We start from the raw sequence: 20443 nt of genomic DNA, 5'->3' as shown, positions 1-20443 counted from the left end.
AAAACAAAAACAAAACAAAACAAAAAAATTCGTCAACTGACTGAAGGTGATCCTTAGGAAGATGAAACCTATTTACTACCCAGCTTATTAGGAGGCAAAGGGTTTTTAGGTATAGCTATAGTCAGAAAGCAGCAAATAAAAGATCCTAGGGCTGGGTCAGTGGCCCACGCCTGTAATCCTGACACTCTGGGAGACTGAGGCTAGAGGATTGCTTGATGCCAGGAGTTTGAGAGCAACACAGGCAGCAAAGTGAGACCTCATCTTTACGAAAAAAATTAAAAAATTATCCAGGTGTGGTGGCACACGCCTGTAGTGCTGGTTACTAGGGAAGCTGACATGGGGGGAAATCACTTGAGTCTAGCAGTTCGAGGCTGTGGTGAGCCATAATTGTGCCACTGCACTTCAGCTGGGTGACAGAGCAAGATCCCCCATCTCAAAAGCAAAAACCCCTCAAACAGTCATAGGAAAGGGAGGTTGGGTATAATCTACCCATGGATGAGAATGGTTAGACAATGTAGTATTTTAATGGGCAGTATGGCCTAAAAGAATGAACAAGACGGTCCTATTAAGTCTACTTAGCACTGGTACTTCCATTTTGTGAGTCCATACTGTGTTTTTGTTTTTAATTTAATTTTTTAGAGTCAGAGTCTCATTATGTTGCCTAGGCTGAATTCAGACTCCTGGCCTCAAGTGATCCTTCTGCATCAGCCTCTCAAGCAGCTGGGACTACAGGTGTGGGCCACCATGCCTGGCCAAATCCATACTGCTGATGGTCTCAAGAAGCTCAAATTTTTATCCAATGAAAAGGGCATGAAGAGGCCGGGCATGGTGGCTCACACCTGTAATGTCAGCATTTTGGGAGGCCAAGGCGGGCTGATCACCTGAGGTCAGGAGTTTGAGACCAGGCTGGCCAACGTGGTAAAACCCCATCTCTATTAAAAAGTGCAAAAATTAGCCAGGTGTGGTAGAGGGCTGGTAATCCCAGCTAACTCAGCAGGCTGAGGCAGGAGAATCGCTTGAACCCAGGAGGCGGAGGTTGCAGTGAACTGAGATTGTGCCATTGCATTCCAGCCTGGGTGACAAGGGCGAAACTCTGTTTCAAAAAAAAAAAGCTGCGTGCAGTGGCTCATGCTTGTAATCCCAGCATGCCAAGACTGCGCCACTGCACTCTAGCCTGGTGACAGAGTAAGACTCTGTCTAAAAACAAAAACAAAAACAAAAAAAGGCTGGGTGCAGTGGCTCATACCTGTAATCCCAGCACTTTAGGAGGCCAAGGTGGGTGGATTACCTGAGGTCAGGAGGTCAAAACCAGCCTGACCAACATGGTGAAACTCCATCTGTACTAAAAACACAAAAAATTAGCCAGGTGTGGTGGCACATGCCTATAATCCCAGTTACTCGGGAGGCTGAGGCAGGAGAATTGCTTGAACCTGGAGGCAGAGGTTGCAGTGAGCTGAGATTGCGCCATTGCACTCCTGGGCAACAAGAGTGAAACTCCATCTCAAAAAAAAAAAGAAAAAGAAAAAGAAAAAAGAAAAGGCATGAAGAAAGCAAATGTAAGGGTACTGATGATCTGCTACTAATAAAACAAACAAATGGAAATTCTGGAGTTGAAATTATAATAAATACAATAAATTTGCTGGAGGAGCTCAACAGCAAGTTCAAAATGGCAGAAGAATCAGTGAACTTGAAGATACAGCAATAGAAATAGCTGATCTGAAGAACAAAGAGAAATAACATTGAAGAATAATGAACAAAGCTTCAGAGATTATGGAAAAACTTCAAGCATACTAACATATGTGTAAGGAGAGCCTCAGAAGAAGACAGAAGAGAGAGAGAGTAGAAAAAAATATTTGAAGAAAATGTCCAAAAACCTCCCATATTTGATGAAAAACATTAATCTACACATTGCAAAATCTCAAGGAACCCAAACTAGGAAAAATGTGAAGAGAGCTACACCTAGACACATCACAAACTGTTGAAAGGCAAAGACAGAAAATCTTGAAAGCAGTGAGAGAGAGAGAAAAATGACTCATGATGTACAGTGAAATAATTCAATTAATGACAACTTCTTATTTGAAAACAATTAAGGCCAGAAGGCACTGGAATGACATATTCAAAGTGGTGAAAAAGAATAAAAATGTCAACTAAGAATTCTATATCCAGCCAAATGATCCTGCAAACATTACACTAAGTGTCCAGGCGCAGTGGCTCATGCCTGTAATCCCAGCACTTTGGAAGGCCAAGGCGGCGGATCACCTGAGGTTGGGAGTTTGAGACTAGCCTTGCCAACATGGAGAAACCCTGTCTCTACTAAAAATACAAAATTATCTGGGTGTGGGGCGCATGCCTGTAGTCCCAGCTACTCGGGAGGCTGAGGCAGGAGAATGGCGTGAACCCAGGAGGCAGAGCATGCAGTGAGCCGAGATCGCGCCACTGCACTCCAGCCTGGGCGACAGAGCGAGACTCTGTCTCAAAACAAAATAAAACAGAAAAAAGAGAATCGCTTGAACTCTACAGGGAGAGGAGGGTGCAGTGAGCCTAGATCATGCCATTGCACTCCAGCCTGGGCAACAAGAGCAAAATGTCGTCTAAAAAACCAAAAAAAAAAAAAAAATTACACTAAGCGAAAGAAGCCAGTCACAAAAAGGCCACATATTTATACAATTCTATTTACATGAAATGTCCAGAATAGGCATCAATCCATAAAGAGAGGAGATAAGTCGTTGCCAGGGATGATTGCTCCTAGGTATAGGGTTTCTTTATTGGGGTGATGAAAATGTTCTAAAATTAGACAGTGGTGATGGTTGCAGAACTCTGCGAATATACTAAAAACCACAGAATTGTACATTTTAAACAGGTGAATTTTATGGAATGTGAAATTTACGTCAATAAAGCTGTTATTTAAAAATGAAATAGCCAGGCATGGTGGCTCACGCCTATAATCCCAGCACTTTGGGAGGCTGAGGCGGGCGGATCACGAGGTCAGGAAATCGAGACCATCCTGGCTAACACGGTGAAACCCCATGGCACGGCACCACCATGCCCGGCTAATTTTTGTATTTTAGTAGAGATGGGGGTTTCACCATATTGGCCATGCTGGTCTTGAACTCCTGCCCTCAAATGATCCACCCGCCTCGGCCTCCCAGTGCTGGGATTACAGGCGTGAGCCACCGCCCCCAGCCCAGTTTCACTACATTTAAAAGGACTGAACTCATCTCAAGTATATTCTTTGAACGCAATGGAATTTAATCAGAAATCAACAATAGGAAGAAATCTGGGAAATCCTCAAATATTTAGAAATTGAATAACATGTATCAAAGAAGAAATTTTACAAGGGAAATTAGAAATTATTTTGAACTGATTTAAGTGAAAATAAAACATTCAAAAATTTATGAGTTGCAACTAAAGCAGTGCTCTGGAGAAAAAAAACTCAGTTTATCCTACTTTACTTTTACAATACAGAACGCTTCTGTGACCATATGTGTGGGTTTTCTCCTCCCAGAAACCAAGCACTCAATTCTGCAGTGGACACCAGTTGGTGTCCCCTAATTCAAATCAATTCTGACACTATCTACCTGGAGACAGCTTCAGATCCTACAGGTTGAGGGCTTATTCCTACAAGACTGAGCCCTACTTCTGATGCCAATTGCAGGTTCCACATTCTTTCACCTGTTTTTCTGACCAACCGGCTATAAATCGAGGTTTCCATGACACCCCTGGATTCAATTAATTTGCTAGAGCAGCTCACAGAACTCAGGGAAACACATACTTACATTAATTTAAAAGATACATATATTTAATATTTTGGGCGACAGGATCTCGCTGTTGCCCAGGTTGGAGTGCACTGGTGTGATCACAACTCACTGCAGCCTTGACTTCCTGGGCTCCAGTGATCCTCCTGCCTTAGCTTCCTAACTAGCTAGGACTACAGGCACGCACCACCACACCCAGCTTTTTAATATTTTTTTTTTGGTAGAGATGGGGACTCTCTATGATTCTCTATGTTGCCCAGGCTGGTCTCTAACTCCTGGGTTCAAGTGATCCTCCTGTCACAGTAGATAGCTAGGCAGAAATGAGCAGGGTAGAAGAGGAACCCCTACCACCACAAATGTCAGGCAACCATCAGGTGATGGTCATTCAGTTATTAAACTGTCTCGCTAAAATAATAATTGGTCACAGGTGGTGTCAGGAAAAGGCAGTCTCCTCATAGATAGAAACACCTGAGGCCAGGTGCGGTGGCTCACACCTGTAATCCCAGCACTTTGGGAGGCTGAGGCAGGTGCAGCACCTGAGCTCAGGAGTTTGAGACCAGCCTGAGCAACATGGAGAAACCCTGTCTCTACTAAAAATATAAAAATTAGCCGGGCGTGGTGGCACATGCCTGTAATTCCAGCTACTCGGGAGGTTAAGGCAGGAGAATCTCTTGAACCCGGGAGGTAGAGGCTACAGTAAGCCGAGATCACGCCATTGAGATCATGCCATTGCACTCCAGCCTGGGCGACAGAGTGAGACTCTGTTTCAAAACAAAGAAAAAACCACCTGACATTGGTGATCAGCAGTTTCCAGATAAGATCTCAAGTTAGGCTAGTGGGCTCAAGCATGCACACTAAGAGGCAAAATGGAGGCGTTTAACTGGTAACACTCTGCTGGAAAGGGAAAAACATTTCCAGTAAGCATGTGCACGACTTCAATAAAGACACTACACCTGCGGCCCCTCCCAAGTGCTGGCAGGCCGCTGCCAATCCAGACAGCCCACCCCCAAGGGAAAAACCAGGGGAGAAGTAACACGCAAGACCCAGCAAGCGTGTCAACGTGTAAGATCCCAAGTCAAAGGTCAAACCGCCTACTTGTCTCTCGCAAGTCGCCATCTTGGCCCTCTTCCAAGTATACTTTACTTCTTTTCATTCCTGCCCTAAAACTTTTTAATAAACTTTCACTCTTGCTCTAAGAGTTGCCTTGGTCTCTCACTTTGCCTTATGCCCCTTTGGTTGAATTCTTTCTTCTGAGGAGGCAGAAATTGAGATTCATGTCCACTAACACTCTTGCCTTGGCCTCTCAAAGTTTTGGAATTACAGGCAGGAGCCACTGGGTCAGGCCAACCTAAAAGATATGTTAAAGGATACAAATAGATAAAGAGATACATACGGCCAGGTCTGGAAGGGTCTAATGTGTAGGAGCGTCTATCCCCATGGAATTGGGGTGTGCCACACTTCCAGCATGTGTGAATGTGTTCTTGTTCACCTTCCTGGAAGCCCCTAAACTGAGGTCTTTGGGTTGTTATGAAGGCTTCATTACATACGCATGGTTGATTAAATCACTGGCTATTGGTGATCAATTCAACCTTCAGCTCCTTTCTACCCTCTCGAGATGGGGGGCTGTAACTTCCAAGCCTCTGAGCACATGGTTGGTTCCTATGGCAACCAGCCAACCAGAATGTGGTAATCTAGGGACTTCTCAAAAATCACCCTATTAACATGTACCAAGGTGTGGTTGAAAGGGGCTTGTTATATGGCCGGGTGCGGTGGCTCACGCCTGTAATCCCAGCACTTTGGGAGGCCGAGGAGGGCAGATTACGAGGTCAGGAAATCGAGATCAGCCTGGCTAACATGGTGAAACCCCGTCTCTACTAAAAATACAAAAAATTAGCCAGGTGTGGTGGCGGGCGCCTGTAGTCCCAGCTACTTGGGAGGCTGGGGCAGGAGAATGGCATGAACCTGGGAGGCGGAGCTTGCAGTGAGCCGAGATCGCACCACTGCACCCCGGCCTGGGCGACAGAGCGAGACAATGTCTCAAAAAAAAAAAAAAAAAAAAAAAAAAAAGAAAGGGGCTTGTTATAAATAACAAAAGTCTGTTTTTCACCTTTCTGGCTCTGGAGCAGTTCCAGAGGTGTTTCAGGAACCAAGGACAAAAGGCCAAATATTTTAACAGAAGATACTCTTACTGCTTTAGTCACTGAGGAAAGTACAAGGGTTATAGAAGCTGTGAGCCAGGAACTATGGAGGGAAATATATATATATTATAACGTCACAAGTGCTTAAGAGAGAAATTTATAATTTTAAACATCTACATCAGAAAAGAAGGATCTCAAATCACTCAAATCAGCAACATAAGATCTTACCTTAGAAACTAGAAAAGATCAAGAAAATGACAAATTCTTAGCTAGACTAACCAAGAAAATAATCAGGGACCTCACATCTGTAATCCCAGTGCTTTGGGAAGCAGAGGCAGACAGATCACTTTAGAGTTTGAGGAGTTCAAGACCAGCCTGGCCAACACAGTGAAACCCTGTGTCTACTAAAAATACAAAAAAGTTAGCCGGGCATGGTGACACATGCCTGTAATCCCAGCTACTTGGGAGGCTGGGGCAGGAGAATTGCTTGAACCTGGGAGGCGAAGGCTGCAGTGATCATTACTGCACTCCAGCCTGGCAAGACCCCGTCTCAAAGAAAAAAAAAAAAAAGTGACACAAGGAGAAACAAAATATTCTGTGTACACTTAAAACAAGTAAAGAAAATGAATAATCAAATACCTTTCCACAAAGAAAAACTGAAGCCAGCTGGGTGCCATGGCTCATGCTTGCCTATAATCCTAACCCTTTGGGAGGCTGAGGCAGGAGGATCACTAGAGGCCAGGAGTTTCAGACCAGCCTGGGCAACAGAGCAAGACCCTCTATTTAAAAAAACACAAAAATTAGCTGGGCATGGTGGTATGCCCTTGCAGTCCTAGCTTTGAGTTTGAAGGAGTCTGAGGCTGCAGTGAGCTATGATTGTGCCACTGCACTCTAGCCCGGGCAACAGAGACCCTGTCTCTAAATAAATAAATAGAGAATTTAAAAAAAAAAAAAAGGAAAGGAAGAAAGAAAAGCTTAGGCCCAGGTAGCTTCACTGGTGATAACTTTTTTTTTTTTTTTTTGAGACAAAGTCTCAACTGTGTTGCCTAGACTGGAGTGCAGTGGCACAATCTTGGCTCACTGCAACCTTAGCCTCCTGGGTTCAAGCGATTCTCGTGCCTCAGCCACCTGAGTAGCTGGGATTACAGATGTGAGCCACCACACCTGGCTAATTTTTGTATTTTTACAAAAACACAAATTTTACAAAAATTTACAGGGTTTCTCCATGTTGCCCAGGCAGGTCAGAAAATAACTTTTATCGGCTGGGCGTGATGGCTCACCCCTGTAATCCCAGCACTTTGGGAGGCTGAGGCGGATCACCTGAGGTCAGGAGTTTGAGACCAGCCTGACCAACATGGTGAAACCCCGTCTCTATGAAAAATACAAAAATTAGCTGGGTGTGCTGGCGGGCGCCTGTAATCCCAGCTACCTGGGAGGCTGAGGCACGAGAATCGCTTGAACCCGGAGGCAAAGGTTGCAGTGAGCCGAGATCACACTACTGCACTCCAGTCTGGGCGGAAGAGTGAGACTCTGTCTGAAAAAAAAGAAAATAACTTTTATCTAAAGAATCCAAGTTTTTTTAAATGATCAGGGCCCAGAGAGATATTAAAATGAGATAGCAATCACTTCCTATTCTCCCTTTTTGAGCTATGATTCATCTATCAAAACTGCTTGCTATTGCCACAAGTGGGTAAGGATTAACCTAATAATGCCCTACCTGACGCTATATCCTACATCCTACAGCTTAATGTACAGCCAATCACTAACCAATGTTATTTCTGTAAATCAATGAGAATTCTCGATAAACAACTTTGTATGAGTCCCACTCCCTGTCCACATTTTTTTGCCTTTAAAAATCAAGTAAACTCTTCAAATCATATTTTGTGTGTTAGCCTCTTCCTTGCAGGTCAACACTTCTGTAAAATACTGTAAAAAGAAATATTACCAACTGAGTGTGGTGGCTCACACCTGTAATCCCAACACTTCGGGAGGCCAAGGCTGGTGGATCACCTGAGGTCAGGAGTTCAAGACCAGCCTGGCCAACATGGTGAAACTCTGTCTCTACTAAAAATACAAAAAAATTAGCTGGGTGTGGTAGCACCCTCCTGTAATCCCAGCTACTCAGGAGGCTGAGGCGGGAGAATCACTTAAATCTGGGACAGGGAGGCTGCAGTGAGCTGAGATCATGCCACCACACTCTAGCCTGGGCGACAGAGTGGGATTCTGTCTCAAAAAAAAAAAAAATATTACCAATCCATCCTTCACAAACTCCTTCAGAAACAAGATGAGGAAGGGGCTGGGCATGGTAGCTCACGTGTGTAATGCCAGCACTTTGGGAGGCTGAAGGGGGCAGATCACTTGAGGTCAGGAGTTTGAGACCAGCCTGGCCAACGTGGTGAAACCCCATCTCTACTAAAAATACAAAAATTAGCCAGATGTGGTGGTGAACACCTGTAATCCCAGCTACTCGGGACGCTGAGGCAGGAGAATCGCTTGACCTCCTCCAGGAGAACCAGGGAGACGAAGGTTGCAGTGAGCTGAGATCATGCCACTGCACTCCAGCCTGGGTGACAGGGTGAGACTGCGTCTCAAAAAAAAAAAAAATAAATAAATAATAATAAGGAAGATCTACAAGAGAAAATTTCTCAAATCTTGGGTTAAGATAAAGAGTTCTTAGATATGACACTAAAAGCACAATACATAGGATAAAAAATGATAAATTTAATCTCATCAAAACTTAAAACTTTTGTGCTTCAAAAGGCACTGTTTAGAAAATGAAAAGACAAGTCACAGTCAGGGGGAAATACCTGGAAATCATATCTATAATAAAAGACTTGTACCCAGAATACACAGATAACTCTTACAACTCAGTAGAAGACAAACAGCCCAATTACAAAATAGGCAAATGATGTGAATAGATATTTCACCAAAGATCTACAAATGGGTAGTTAGCCCCTGAAAAGGTGCTCAGTATTATCAGTCTTTAGGAAACCACAATGAGATATCACTACATGCCCACTAGAATGCCTATAATCAAAAAAGACAAGTGTTGTCAAGGTTATAGAAAAAGCGAAACCCTCATACATTGATGGCAGAAATATAAAAGGTGAAGCCATTTTGGAAAACAGTTTGGCAGTTCTCCAAAATGTTAGAGTTACGATATGACCCAGCAATTCCACTCTCAGGGATATACTCAAGAAATGAAACGTATGTTCACACAAAAACTTGGGCATGAATGTTCGCAGCAGCATTATTCACAAAAACTCCAAACTGGAAACAATCCAAATGTCTAGAACTAATGAATGGATTAATAGAATGTGTTATATTCATTCAATGGAATTCTATTTAGCAATAAAGAGGAATGAAGTACTAATACACACCATGACTTGGCTGAACTTCAAAAACATGCTGAGAGAAGCCAAACTCAAAAGACTACCCAAGACAGAAAACAGGTCACTGGTTGCCTAGGGCAGGAGGTGGGAGTGGGGATTTAATATAAATGAGCTCAAAGGAACTAATTGGGGTGACGGAAATGTTCTAAAAGTGGACTGTGGTAATGGCTATACAACTCTGTACACTGGCTAACAATCACTGGCGATATGCTTACAATGGGTGACTTGTATGGTATATAAATTGTAACTCAATGAAGGTGCTAAGAGTAGAAAAAGGGTGAGTAGAACTTAATGTTGTAGGTGTCTACCTAGATTTCACATAAATGTGGGAGAAGTGAGGAGAACAGGGAAATGAAATGGGTCATAACAGTGCCACTATACACTCATATACACATAGCAGACAGTTCACTTTTCAGAGCACAGTGGTTTTCTGCTTCAAGATCCAGGGCAAAGGTCACTTTCTTCTTGTGCACCTCCAACTCTTAAAACATTCCTCAGCACTGCATCCTTTACATTACACTGGAACTGTTTTGGTGTCTGCTTCCTGGACTAGACTGCAAGCCTTTCCAGGGCAAGGGCAGTATCTTCCTCTGATACTCCAGCTCTGAAGCCCAACCAGTTCCGGGTCCAGAGCAGGCATCGGTGAGTGTTTGTCAAGTTAATGAAAGAAAAATTGGGGTAGGGGAGGAAACTACCAAACAAGTTTGAAAGTAGGAAAGCCGGGTGCGGTGGCTCATGCCTGTAATCCCAGCACTTTGGGAGGTCAAGGCGGGCAGATCACTTGAGGTCAGGAGTTCGAGAACAGCCTGGCCAACATGGTGAAACCCCATCTCTACTAAAAATACAAAAATCAGCTGAGCGTCATGGCAGCAGCCTGTAATCCCAGCTACTCCGGAGGCTGAGGCAGTATAGAATTGCTTGAACCCAGGAGGCGGAGGTTGCAGTGTGATTGTGCCACTGCACTCCAACCTGGGTGAAAGAGTGAGACTCTCTCAAAAAAAAAAAAAAAAAAAAAAAAAAAAGGAGAGAGGGCCCCAGAAATAGTATGTGTGTGTGTGTATATATATATATATATATATATAAAATACTTACAAGTGTATATAAAAATATATATACACATTTATGTGTGTGTATATTATATATATGCATACACACACACCATTTCTGGGGCCCTGTCTCCTTCTTTTTTATATATAATATACATTATATATATATAAACTTAGGAGACAGGCTAGACTTGTTTTTAAATTGGAGAAGTATATACCAGGGTATAGGTCTGTGTACCTTCCTTAGATATGGTCAAAATTTCAATTTTATCCAATTTTATCCAGGGCAGTCAGTTCACAAATAGCATATTAAACTTTCCAAGACAAGTCTGCTCAGCAAGCAAACAAATCACTGGAGAAATCTGATTTCCCTCCAGATACCTGACAAGGTTAGCAGAGAAGCCCAGATAGAGTTCTTGTACATTTGGGTTAGCATCAAGCAGCTGGCTCTGTAAAGGACAGTGAAGGGAGTCACACAAGCAGGTCAGGACAGCTCTTTTCCATCCTTCTCTTTCTTTCATCCCATCTTACCCAGTCTCAGGTCAAGTGCAGAGCAAGCTGGGGCGCTTCGGCCCAGGAGTGACCCCTAACGTGGCTTTGCATACACTGTTCTCAGCAACTTTGGGTCAAGTGTAGGACACAAAGAAGCTGGAGCCAAAGCAAACCCAGACCAGTTTCTCAGGCTCCTTGTCCCGACCTTAGAATAAGGGACCCAGCAAGTAGAGGCCAGAGAGCTAAAAACAGGGGTAAGCCAGGGCTCAGTCATCAAGACCAGGAGGAACCCAGGGGGTAAGGAGAAGGCCTTCCAGAGCCCTCGGAAGTGTGGGGCTTGAGAGAAGGGAGGCGAGAGGCCCTAGGAGGAAATCAGGAGATTGGGACGATGGGGAGTCAAGGAGTGGTGAGGGGCACTCGGCTTGGCTTACGGGGATGGCAAAGACTGTAGGTCTCCGACAGGACGAGTATAGGGATGACAGTCCTCGAATGTGGGAAAAACTGCGCTGTAGTGAATGATGAAGGAGGAGGAGGAAAACCCAGGGCCTGAGCGTGAGCGGCCCTTCACCCTCAGCGCGCTGGGGGCCCGATTCTTGGGGTGCCCGCGCCCGGATGGGGAGCACAAGTCTGGGGGTCCCGGGGCGCAGCACGCAAGGAGGCGGGCCAGGGGGTGTGACCGTCGGCGCTTCCGCAGTTCCCCGCGAGCCGTGCAGCGGGCGAGGGGCTTTCTGCCTCCAAAGCCCCCGACTCACCTTCCTCTCTACCCACCGGCTGGGCACCGGACACGGCTTCCCACAGGCGGCGCGCCCTCTCGCGGTCAAAGCGCACCCCGTCCGGCTCCTGGCCCTCCAGCAACTCCGAGCTGCTGTAAGGCCCGGCCCCTCCGCCGTCCGCGGCCTGCACCGTGGCCGGCGCGGGATACTCCATCTTCCCCGCAAACCCTCACCGGTGGAGAGCCTCTCAGGCGCCTAGGTATCGCGAGATTTGGTGGGTGGTACTTGGCCCAGCCAACAAATCTCGCGAGGTTTGGGCGCTGCACCCGCGCTGCCGTGCGGGACCCGGCGCTTATTTTGCTTTGCTACCTCTGGTACCTCAGAGTGTGTGCCGTGGATTCGCAAACCTGTCGCTGATTCCTCAGCAGTGACCCCCCCCTCCCGGAGAGGCTCGTGTGGTTTTGGCTCATGGCTCTCACCTTGCTCACGGTCAGCCCTTGATACTTTTCATTTCGTTCTCAAGGTCCCGTTATGTGGGAGTGTTTTCGCCATTTCATTTACAGGGAAACTGAGGCCCAGAACCTAAAAATGGTTAACTCAAGAGCTCGCTACTAGTAAGTAGTAGTACAGCTAAGGTTCCATATTACTGCTAATAATACGTACTATTTGTTGAGTTCCAAGTGCCAGCTCCCAGCTCTGATCTTCCCCGAGACTCCGGACCTGTATACATCCAGTTGCCTCTTCCACAGTTCACTCGAATGGCTAATAGGCTTCTCCAATGTAGCTGTCAGACCCCAAATTTTATCTTCCAACCCCAGAGCTGCTCCTTCCCGTGTCTTTGGGAGCCACCATCTCTTGCCTAGTTTATTGTAGTAGCAACCTCACTGGCATTCCCAGCACAGCAGTTCCAGGGATCCTCTTATGACAAGTCAGATCATGACGCTTAGGTTCTCAAATCCTCCAACAGCTTCCCATCTCACTCTTAGTAAAAGCCAAAGTCCGGCCAGGCGCGGTGGCTCACGCCTGTAATCCCAGCACTTTGGGAGGCTAAGGCGGGCGGATCACCTGAGGTCCGGAGTTCGAGACCAGCCTGACCAACATGGAGAAACCCCGTCTCTACTAAAAATACAAAATTAGACGGGTGTGGTGGCACATGCCTGTAATCCCATCTACTCGGAGGCTGAGCCAGGAGAATGGCTTGAACCCGGGAGGCAGAGGTTGCTGTGAGCCGAGATGGCGCCATTGCACCCCAGCCTGGGCAACAAGAGCGAAACTCCGACTAAAAAAAAAAAAAAAGCCAAAGTCCTTACTTCGACCAACAAGGCCCTGTACAATCTGACTTCCCTTAACCTCCCTGATACTGATGTGTTACTCAGTCCCCAACTCCTTAATTCCTGTCCCAGTTACCCAGGCCTCCTGGGGTGAATTTCTCCCATGTATCTTCATGGCTCAGTCTCCCACTTCCTTCTCTGGCTACTCTATCTGAAATACCTTGTCTGGCTATCCCATCTAAAATGTTACTTTTCCACACACACTTCATGTCCTTCTTTCCTGCTTTATTTCTTATATATTTCACCTTTTATCTTGTTTATTGTCTGTCTCCCTACTAGAAGGCAAGCCCCAGGAAGGCAGGGATTTTTGTCTCTTTTCTTTTCTTTCTTTTTTTAAATTGTTTTTGAGGCAGAGTTTTGCTCTGTCGCCAGGTTGGAGTGCAGTGACGTGATCTCGGCTCACTGCAACTTCCGCCTCCCGGGTTCAAGCAATTCTCCTGCCTCAGCCTCCTGAGTAGCTGGGATTACAGGCACATGCCACGGCGCCCAGCTAATTTTTATATTTTTGGTAGAGACGGGGTTTCACTATGTTAGCTAGGCTGATCTCGAACTCCTGATCTCATAATCCGCCTGCCTCGGGCTCCCAAAATGCTGAGATTACAGGCACACGTCACCTTGCGTAGCCTTTTGTCTCTTGTCATTGCACCTGAATCTCCAGCACTTTGAAATAGAACCTGGACCCTCCTAGGTATATACAAAACATTTGTTTAATGAATGAAGCTTTTAATATTACTAGCTTATTTCAACCTCATTTGTTCAAATACTTATGGAGAATTTACTATGAGCTAGATGATATTTTGAGCATGGAAATATAGTTGTGAACAAGACAGGGAAGCTGTAGTAAAGTATTTTTTATTGTAGTGGAGGAGAGTACAATAAGAAAGTTAACAGTAGGCCTGGCGCGGTGGCTCATGCCTGTAATCCAGCACTTTGGGAGGCCGAGGCAGGTGGATCACGAGGTCAGAAGATCAAGACCATCCTGGCTAACACGGTGAAACCCCGTTTCTACTAAAAATACAAAAAAATTAGCCGGGCGTGATGGCGGGTGCCTGTAGTCCCAGCTACTCGGGAGGCTGAGGCAGGAGAATGGTGTGAACCCAGGAGGCGGAGCTTGCAGTGAGCCGAGATCTTGCCACTGCACTCCATCCTGGGCAACAGAGCGAGACTCCATCTCAAAAAAAAAAAAAAGTTAACAGTAATAAGTGCTAAGGAGAAGATAAAACAGGATTGCATCTCAGGTGAATGATGTGTTAGGAACATTAATCAGGGTGGCATCAGGGGAAGCCTCTGGGAAAATGACATTTGAGCTAAGACCTGATTAATGAGAAGGCGTAGCCATGCAAAGAGCTGGGCAAGAGTGTTCTAGCAGAGAGAACAGCAGGTACAAAGGCCCTGAGGCAGGAGAGAGCATGATGTGTTGGAGGAACAGGAAAAACGACAGCATGGCTGGAGCCCAGTGAACAAGGAGGAAAGTAATATCAGAGGAGGCCAAAGAGAGACAGATATGAATTATTCTTGCTTGAGATCATATAGCTCATTGGTGTAATTTAGTCATTTATACTACAAGTATTTCCTTATTTATACTACAAATATTGAGCACCAGCTCTATGTCAGGCCTCAGGCCCTAGAGCTTCCAAGCTTCCAGTACAGTAGGTGACTGATGTTTGGCCAGTGTTTTACAAGTTTTTTTTTTTTTTTTTTTTTTTATAGACGGAGTCTCTGTTTCCCAGGCTGGAGTGCAGTGGCACGATCTCAGTTCACTGCAACCTCCACCTCCTGGGTTCAAGCAATTCTCCTGCCTCAGCCTCCTGAGTAGCTGGGATTACAGACATCCATCAACATACCCAGCTATGTTTTCTATTTTTAGTAGAGACGGGGTTTCATCTTGTTGGCCAGGCTGGTCTTGAACTCCTGGCCTCAGGTGATCTGCCCGCCTTGGCCTCCTAAAGTGCTGGGATTACAGGCATGAGCTACCACACCCAGCCTACAATTTTTTTTTTTTTTTTCGAGACAGGGTCTCACTAGTGCGTGGTATGATCATAGCTCACTGTAACCTTGAACTCCCACACTCAAGTGATCCTCCAGCCTCAGCCTCCTGAGTAGCAAGGACTACAGGTGGACACCAACATGCCCAGCTAATTAAAAAAAATTTTTTTTTTGTAGAGACAGGGTTTCCCTATATTGCCCAGGCTGGTCTCAAACTCCTGAGCTCAAGCGATCCTCCTGCCTCAGCCTCCCAAAGTGCTGGGATTCCTGGTGTGAACCACACACCCAGCCCAGGGCAGTGCTTTACAGTTTGCAAAGCACCTACATTATAGCATTTAATCCTCAGGGTGGTTTCTGTGAGGGATTTCTTCATAAGTGATGATAAAGAAACAGACTAGGAAAGGTAAAGGTTTTGTGAAGATCACACAGCTAGTTAGGTACGAGCCCATGCTTGAACACTGGTCCTTAGATTGCAAATCTATGTCCTTTTGCCAAAACCAGATGACCAGCCTAAAAGCCAGTGACTACACATTATTTATTCTCTTTTTATTTATTTATTTACTTTTAGAGACGGGGTCTCACTATGTTAGCCAGGATGGTCGCAAACTACTTATTTATCTTAAGAGTTCTAGTTACTTACACTTGCATAGCATAAGTTATTCAGGGATAATCCAAGGGATACAGGGGATTTTTGTCGAAGTCGCAGAACCCACAAGGATATTTTTAATACTATGTAACAAATACTGGGAGTGGAGTATGTAAGTTGCTTTGCATATTATTGGAAAACAACCTCCAATCCAATTACATGCTCAAAATAATGTCCATTTATTCTCCAATGAGTGCTGTCAGGGTTCATCCCCTGTGCCATGGAGGCAGAGTCCTGAGCTACCCTGCTGAGGGTCTGAACAGCCTTCATTGTCACCAGTTTTCTATTTTGTCTTTGTGTGAGTGCTTCCAAGAATGGCCCACGCCTGGACTCCTTGCTAGGACCTGGCAGTGCAGGTGATGCCTTATATTTGTTGGGCTGGCTTTTTATTTCCTCCTTGTGGAAAATGAGAACCATTTTCCAACACATCCTACTGTGTATTGTTGCCATGGGAGATGAACAATCCCAGGGAAATGGCTTTGCTAAGGGACGGGAACTGGCTACAGTTCAGCATACATTTCAGTTGCTTAAATACTGACTCTGTATGTGCATGTGTGTGCATGTGCAAATGAAACTATAGTGCTTAAGATATAGTTCTTGCTCTCAAAGAGATTCAACTCTAGTTTTTCTTTCTTTTCTTTTTTTTTTTTTTTTTGAGACAGAGTCTCACTCTGTCACCCAGGCTGGAGTGCAGTGGTGCGATCTCGGCTCACTGCAACCTCCGCCTCCCAGGTTCAAACAATTCTCCGCCTCAGCCTCCTAAGTAGCTAGGACTACAGGTGTGCACCACCACACCAAGCTAATTTTTGTATTTTTATTAGAGACAGGATTTTACCATGTTGGCCAAGCTGATCTTGAACTCCTGATCTCATGTGGTCTGACCGCCTTGGCCTCCCAAAGTGCTGGGATTACCAGTGTGAGCCACCACGCCCAGCCTTAAACTCTAGTTTTTCTAACTCTAGTATGTCTAATCTAGTGACAGACATAAAAGTATCTACTGAGTATGTAATATCAGAGAGTGTGTTTTAACTGCTATAACAGAGATAATGACTAGGCTGGGCACAGTGGCTCATACCTGTAATCCCAGCACTTTGGAAGGCTGAGGCAGGAGGATTGCTTGACCCCAGGAGTTCAAGACCATCATGGGCAACATGGCAAGACCCTATCTCTACAAAATTAAAAAAATTAGCTGGGTGTGGTGGTGTGTGCCTTTGGTCCCAGCTACTCAGGAGGCTGAGGTGAGAGGATCGCTTGAGCCTGCAGTGAGCTGTTGTACCACTGCACTACCACCTGGGTGACACAGCAAGACCCTGTCTCAAAAAAAAAAAAAAAAAAAAAAAAGGCCAGCGTGGTGGCTCACGCCTGTAATCATAGCACTTTGGGAGGCCAAGTGGGCGGATCACCTGAGGACAGGAGTTCAAACGGTGAAACCCCGTCTCTACTAAAAAATACAAAAATTAGCTAGGCATGGTGGCAGGAGCCTGTAATCCCAGCTACTCAGGAGGCAGAGGCAGGAGAATTGCTTGAACCCAGGAGACGGAGGTTGCAGTGAACCGAGATTGCGCCACTGTACTCCAGCCTGGGCAAGAAGAGCAAGACTCCATCTCAAAAAAATAAAAAAAGAGAGAGAGATGACAGCCAAGGCTAGTGGGCTAGTATGGATGGGGTGGGACAATGAATCTACCACGTGGGGATCAGAATGGTATCTGAGTTACCTCCTAATAGTCTTTTTATTTCTCATCTCTAAGAACACATCTCAAACTATTAGAGGTGGCCACAGATGAGCTTTTACTAACAGGATGTAAAGAAATGTTGTTTGAATCAGAATCTGAGATTGGTCCAGAACAGAAGGGGTGCTCTTGAGGAGAACTGTGGAACTACCAAGCCCAGCAGAGGCCCAGGGGCACATCTTTGCTGCAATCCTAGTCCACTTCTCAGGCTTCTTTATTTCATTTCATTTCATATTTCATTTCATTTCATTTCATTATTTCGACAGAGTTTCACACTTGTCACCCAGGCTGGAGTGCAATGGCGCAATCTCAGCTCACTGCAACCTCTGCCTCCCGGGTTCAAGCGATTCTCCTGCCTCAGCCTCCTGAGTAGCTGGGACTAGAGGCACCCGCCACCATGCCTGGCTATTTTTTGTAATTTTAGTAGAGACGGGGTTTCACCATGTTGGCCAGGGTGGTCTTGAACTCCTGACCTCAGGTGATCCACCTGCCTCGGCCTCCCAAAGTTCTGGGATTACAGGCATGAGCCACCGCGCCCGGCCTACTGGATAATTTTCTTTTTTGAGACGGAGTGTCGCTCTGTTGCCAGGCTGGAGTGCGGTGGCATGAGTGCAGTGGTAAGATCTCGGCTCACTGCAACCTCGGCTGACTGCAACCTCTGCCTCCCAGGTTCAAGCGATTCTCCTGCCTCAGCTTTCTGAGTAGCTGGGACTAGAGGTGCGTGCCACCACACCCAGCTAATTTTTTTGTATTTTTAGTAGAGGGGGGTTTCACCATGTTGGCCAGGATGGTCTCAATCTTTTGACCTCGTGATCCGCCCGCCTCAGCCTCCCAAAGTTCTGGAATTACAGGCATGAGCCACCGTGCCCAGCCTGGATAATTTTATAGTATTTTGTTTGTTTGGTTTTGTTTTGTTTTTGAGATGGAGTCTTGCTCTGTCATCCAGGTTGGAGGGCAATTACATGATCTCAGCTCACTGCAACCTCCGCCTCCCAGGTTCAAGCGATTCTCCTGCCTCAACCTCCTGAGTAGCTGGGATTACAGGAGCCAGCCACCATGCCTGGCTAATTTTGTATTTTTAGTAGAGACAGGGTTTCACCATGTTGGTCAGGCTGGTCTTGAACTCCTGTCTTCAGGTGATCCCCCCACCTTGGCCTCCCAAAGTGGTGGGATTATGGGCATGAGCCACCGCGTCCTGCCTCTTTTTTTCTTTTTTGAGATGGAGTCTTCTTCTGTCACCCAGACTGGAGTGTGGTAGCGTGGTCTCGGCTCACTGCACCCTCAGCCTCCCGGGTTCAAGTGATTCTGTCTCAGCTGCCTGAGTAGCTGGGATTACAGATGTGCGCCACCACGTCTGGCTAATTTTTTTATTTTAGGTAGAGACAGGGTTTCACCATGTTGGCCAAACTGGTCTCGAACTCTTGACCTCAAGTGATCTGCCTGTCTCAGCCTCCCAAAGTGCTGGGATTACAAGTGTGAGCCACCATGCCTGGCCTAATTTTATAGTATCTTTAGGGATGCAGGGAAGCAGTGTCTTCAGGGGATGCCAGGTTTTAATTTAGAGACTTTCTAAGGACAGATTGAGGGCAGAGGGGAGTCTGTTGATCACAGACTGGGATTTACAGAGGATTTTGAGAAGGAGGGAAAGGAGGAATACTGGGTTAGAGTCAAGTAATGCTTTCCAGCCTTTTCTCCATTATAGTCCACATAGAAAATGAGCATATCTGTATAGCATGTTAGAGTAAACAGATAAGGTTGCTCCTCCTTATCACTGCAGTGACAGTTTGGGAATTCCAGCCACTCTACATGCCCCGCTGGGCCACCCTTGGAGCTGGAGGGATGTATGTCCAGAGCCATATCAGGAAGAGAGTCCAGCTGCAACAGATAGCTATCATATCTTGAACCCTGACAATGTCTGAGGCAAGCAGGCTGGGGATTAACCACAAATCTCTGAGAATTGAGCAGTTAACGCTGTGTGGTACTTAACTTGACATGTATTGCTCCATTCTGCATGCATGAGTTATGTGATCTTAGGTAAATTCCTTAACATTTGTGAGGCTGCTTCTCCATCTGTAAAATGAGGAGATGATACCCACCTCAAATGGTTGTTGTGAAGATTAACTAATATAATCTCCGTAAACTACTTAGCACATTGCTTGGCACATAGTAAATGGTAGCTATGTAGTTTATTCCAAAAGCTATATTTTTCTGATAATTTAACATACTGATGTTAAGTTCTAGTTCCCATCTGCGTGAACACTATCAGCTAAATCCCACTCTTTGGCTGGACACAGTGGCTCATGCCTGTAATCCCAGGACTTTGAGAGGCTGAGGTGGGAGGATCACTTGAGCCCAGGAGTTCGAGACCAGCCTGGGCAACATGACAAAACCCCATCTCTACAAAAAATAAAAAAATTAGCCGGGTGTAGTGTTATATGCCTGTGGTCCCAGCTACTCGGGAGGCTGAGCAGGGAGGCTCACTTGAGCCTGGGAGGTTGAGGCTGCAGTGAGCTATGATTGTCCCACTGCAGTCCAACCTGGGCTACAGAGCAAGACACTGTCTCTTTCTAAATAAGTCTCACTTTTCTCCATGATTTCTAGAACCAGTTTCAATCACTAATTTGTGCATTTGATTACGGTTCAGGGGAATTCAGTCTAGTTTAATGCATCCAAGAAGATGTAGACTGGCCTAAGATGATCCAACGACACTCTGTCACCTGTAGAGTGTTGCCAAGGAATCTGCATAGACCTTGAACTGGTAAATAGTTTGAGTAACATCAAATCATCAGGTTTTATTTAAGGCCCACAATGTGCTAGGCACTGAACTATACTCCTTTCTTTTTCTTTTTTCTTTTTCTGGATGGAATTTTGCTCTTGTTGCCCAGGCTGGAGGGCAATGGTGCAATCTTGGCTCACTGCAACCCCTGCCTCCCAGGTTCAAGTGATTCTCCTGCCTCAGCCTCCCAAGTAGCTGGGATTACAGGCATGCATCACCACACCTGGCTAATTTTTGTATTTTTTAGTAGAGACGAGGTTTCACCATGTTTGTCAGGCCGGTCTCAAACTCCTGACCTCAGGTGATCTGCTCTCCTTGGCCTCCCAAAGTGCTGGGATTACAGGCGTGAGCCACCGTGCCGGGTCTATACTCCTTTCTTACCTGCAGTACTTCAATGGCTTCTTGTTGCTTACCGGATAAAGTTAAAATGTCACGTGG

At 45.8% G+C, this 20443-nt stretch overlaps 2 protein-coding genes across 12 annotated transcripts in view; one reads left to right on the top strand and one right to left on the bottom strand.

Moving 5' to 3' along the window:
• The window catches only part of ZNF346 (zinc finger protein 346), a 59628-nt gene extending 47821 nt beyond the window's left edge, over positions 1 to 11807 (bottom strand). For 3 of the 9 annotated variants that reach the window (XM_016954318.4, XM_003310982.6, XM_063810892.1), the window contains exon 1: positions 11576 to 11797. In XM_016954318.4, coding sequence (XP_016809807.1) covers positions 11576 to 11750 — 175 coding nt within the window. In that variant the 5' untranslated portion in view covers positions 11751 to 11797. Of the gene's footprint in view, positions 1 to 11575 lie in introns of all 9 variants that reach the window. The other 6 variants (XM_016954321.4, XM_054684818.2, XM_016954320.4 and 3 more) reach the window with 5 other exon arrangements.
• A 37-nt stretch (positions 11808 to 11844) lies between these two features.
• UIMC1 (ubiquitin interaction motif containing 1) overlaps positions 11845 to 20443 on the top strand; it is a 117886-nt gene continuing 109287 nt past the window's right edge. For 2 of the 3 annotated variants that reach the window (XM_063810163.1, XM_063810164.1), the window contains exon 1: positions 11845 to 12025. The gene's annotated coding sequence lies outside the window, so the exon portion shown is untranslated. The remainder of the gene's footprint in view (positions 12026 to 20443) is intronic. The other variant, XM_063810168.1, reaches the window with a different exon arrangement.

The sequence above is a fragment of the Pan troglodytes genome, chromosome 4 (assembly GCF_028858775.2).
Source record: "Pan troglodytes isolate AG18354 chromosome 4, NHGRI_mPanTro3-v2.0_pri, whole genome shotgun sequence".
Lineage (NCBI taxonomy): Eukaryota > Metazoa > Chordata > Mammalia > Primates > Hominidae > Pan > Pan troglodytes.
The sequence above is the reverse complement of the archived record's forward strand: the minus strand, read 5'-3'. Positions and strand labels throughout refer to the sequence as shown.